The following is a 3,500-nucleotide window of genomic DNA, read 5'->3' as shown; positions in this document are numbered from 1 at the left end:
GCCCGGGCTGGGGATTTGAACCCGCCACCTTAGGTGTATGTGGCTGGCGCCTTAGCCACTTGAGCCACAGGTGCCGAGCTGAGGAGTTCTCTTGTATTCCAGGTTTGTTGAGTGTTTGTTCAGGGTTTTTATCCAAAGGTTAAATTCTGGTTGAATTCTGTCAAAGGCTGTTTCTGCATCTATTGAAATGATTATGCATTTTTGCCCCTTACCCTATTAATATGGTGTGTTACAGTCATTTATTACATGTGACTTTCATGTGTTAAACCAACCTTGCTTTCCTGGGGTAAATCCCACTTGGTCATGGTGTATTCTCTTTTTTATATGCTGCCACATCCACTTTGCTATTATTTTATTGAGGATATTTGCACTGCAGTTATAACTGTCACTATTTTCACCCACATGTTTCAGCAGCTCTGACAAACCAAACACCTATCTACTATTTGCTGAGTACTCTTGTACACCAGATCTCATTTCCCTCCCCTGGAGGTCTCCTTCCTGGTGCCTTCAGATCTTCTGCTCCATTGTGGACTGATCGCCCCTTGATCTATTGCTAAGCGGTCACCTGACCTTCAGAGCTTCAGAGCTCTTCTGTTGGGATCTGCCGTGGCTTATTTCTTTCATTCTTTCTTTTTTCTTATTCAGAGTCTCACTATGTCTCCCTCTCTGGTAGAGTGCTGTGGCATCACAGCTCACAGCAACCTCAAACTCTTGGGCTTAAGTGATTCTCTTGCCTCAGCTTCCTAAGTAGCTGGGACTACAGACACCTGCCACAACGCCTGGCTATATTTTGTTGTTGTTGTAGTTCTTATTGTTGTTTGACAGGCCTGGGCCAGGTTCAAACCCACCAGCCCTGCTGTATGTGGCTGGCGCCCTAGCTGGTGAGCTACAGGTGCTGAGCTGGCTTATTCTTTCTTGGTTTAATTTCCTCCTCTATCAAAGCACATTCTCTGGCAGTTTACTGAGCAGGGGAACTAAATGTTTTGTGTCTATGAATGTCTGCGAGAGGTCTTTATTTTATTCCTCCCTTACTTGATTGATTGCTTGATGGGATCTAGAGCTCTACATTTAAAATCGTTTTCTGTCAATACTTTGAAATGTTCTTTGATTTCATGAACATGGGATGCCTTGAGGGACATCCAGCCTCCAGTGATATGGTCACTTTGTTTGTGACCCTTCTGGTCACCTGGTGTCCTGACACTTCACTTGGTGTGGCCTTGGTGCAGACTCTGCCCAGTCCCATGGCTGGTGGGCACTCGTGGGCCTTTCAGCATGGATTCGTGGGTTTTGATCTGAGGAGATTTTGTGGATTATTGATACGACATTTTCCTCAACTCCATTTTTCTGTTTTTTCTTTCTGGAACCCCTGTAAGATGGATGCTGGACTTTCAGGATTGACCTGATTTTTTCTGTTGTTTTTTTCCCCCACTCCTAATTTCCATTTCTTCATCTTTTTAGCCTGACAGCTGGATGAAGGTCTCTGCCCCTCTCCTATCTGACCCTTCTGTTGAGTTTTAAATTTTGATTGTCAAAGCTAATTTAAAGACCTCTTTCTCAATCTCAGATTCCTTTTACATAGCATCTTGTTTTATGGACCAATCTTCCCCTAGCTCTGAAGTTCTTGTGGTTTCTTTTTTAAGACGGAGTTTCCAGCAGGCTGAATGGATGCTTGGAGGGGACAGCAGAGAGCCTCTCAGGGAGGATACCTGGCTAGCTGTCCTCTTTGGTGACGGACTCCTGCGTCAGTGTCTTGAGCCTTCCCTGGGACACTCACTGTCTCTGCAGAAAAGCTTCTAGTCTGCTGTCAGGGGTGAGGAGGTGGCAGTCCACTCCCCTGCCTCCACTGCCCAGAGCCAGATCCTTCTGTCACTCCTGTGGAAGGACTGGGGGTGGCCACCAGCTCAGCCTCTGCAGATTTAAGGGGATCTAAGAGAGGGGCAAATAGCCAGGACTCGTTCAGTCCCCCTCATGTCAAACTGGACCTAAAGCATCACCCTCCTCCACCCACTCCGCAGCCTCCTGTGTTGGCCAAACCTCCCTCAGCCACTGCGTCTCCTCCTACTGTCTCTGTGGGCTGTGCTTTCTTCCTTCCTTCTTCCCTTCCTTTCTCCCTCCCTCTCTTCCTCCATCCAGCCATCCACCCTTCTCCCTTTTTGCTCATCTGCTGTTATGTTATGGGATTGGGGGAAGGAGAGACTTTACTGGGAGCGTCTTTCCACTGTGAATAACTTGAGACTCCCTGTCCACTCTGTTCTCAGGGTCCTAAACCAGGCCTGGGATCCCCGGCTGAGGGGCTACAGGGCTTGGGGAATGGGGCCCCATCCAACCCTGGCTGAGGCCCAGGCCTCTCTGCTCTACTTTCCAGAACATGCCCAATGTCCGTGACCATGACGCCTCTGTCTACCTCCGCCTCCAAGGGGATGCCTTGTCTGTGGGTGGCTATGAGACCAACCCCATCTTTTGGGAGGAGGTGAGATGCCGAGGGCCCTGGGATGGTGGGAGGGCATTTGGGACTGTGTCTTAGCAGGGAGAGGGCCTCTTTCAAAAACCCTACCCTTCCAGAAAGCACATGTGGGCACAGCAGATATCCTGGCCCCACAAGGCTCAAAGTCTGTCTTGCTGTGACCCTGAAGACTGCTGCCCACAGGCGCATGAGGCCAGGCAGGCAGGGGCTTTGCTTCAAAGCATCAGCAGCTGGAGGCCACATAGTGTGAAGTGATGACTTAAGCTGCGACAAGGCACAGGACAAAGACAAGTCCTTGGTCCACCAGCAAATGACTCTGCATCTTCCCCTACCCACCACGCTGCAGCAGCATTGCCCCAGCCTGGCTGCTCCCTGGCAGCTCCTGGGGTTGAGTAGTCCATAGTTGAATGACTAAATATAGTCCACGTAGTCCATAGTTAAACGACTAAATGGCTACTCCAAGCCAAATATTGCTGTACTTTCTGGGGAAAGAGGGAGGCTAAGATAAAAGTCCCTGCTACAGGGCAACACCTGTGGCTTGAAGGAGTAGGTCACTGGCCCCATGTACCAGAAGTGGCGGGTTCAAACCCGGCCCTGGCCAAAAACTGCAAAAGAAAAAAAAAAGTCCCTGCTACAGGGAGCCTGTGTATTGATGGGGAGATGTGCAACAAACAAGTAACTAAGGAATGCAGCTCTGGAGGCAAGAGTGTACTGAACACAATTAGCAGGCAAGGGGTCAGCCTAGAGAGACTGGTTCACAATGGTGTCCTGGCAGGCTTCTCTAGGGAGGGGACATCTGAGCAGAGCCCTACACTGAGAGGACAAGCTGGCATGGGCAGTTCTGGGCCACGAGCAGCCTGGTTAGAGGTGGAGGCCCTGAGGTCAGATCGAGCAGAAAGAAGGTCAGAACAGCAGGAGCAGTGGTGGGGTGGACAGGGCCAGCTCATGGAGGGCTTTGAGGGCCACAGTGAGCCTCAGGGAGTGTGGAAGGCACAGCATAACTTAGGAGGCCACAGGGGCACAGGAGGGCACAGCA

At 50.3% G+C, this 3,500-nt stretch overlaps 1 protein-coding gene across 6 annotated transcripts in view; it reads left to right on the top strand.

The window, feature by feature from the left end:
- The window catches only part of SARDH (sarcosine dehydrogenase), a 64,147-nt gene that overhangs the window by 12,806 nt on the left and 47,841 nt on the right, over positions 1–3,500 (top strand). For all 6 annotated transcript variants that reach the window (XM_023516110.1, XM_023516111.1, XM_023516108.1 and 3 more), the window contains one exon: positions 2,366–2,470. In XM_023516110.1, the coding sequence (XP_023371878.1) occupies positions 2,366–2,470 (105 nt within the window). The remainder of the gene's footprint in view (positions 1–2,365; positions 2,471–3,500) is intronic.

This window comes from Otolemur garnettii, unplaced genomic scaffold (assembly GCF_000181295.1).
Source record: "Otolemur garnettii isolate 467f Iridium unplaced genomic scaffold, OtoGar3 scaffold00087, whole genome shotgun sequence".
NCBI classification, from domain to species: Eukaryota; Metazoa; Chordata; class Mammalia; order Primates; family Galagidae; genus Otolemur; species Otolemur garnettii.
Note: the sequence above shows the minus strand (reverse complement) of the source record. Positions and strands in the feature narration are given on the sequence as shown.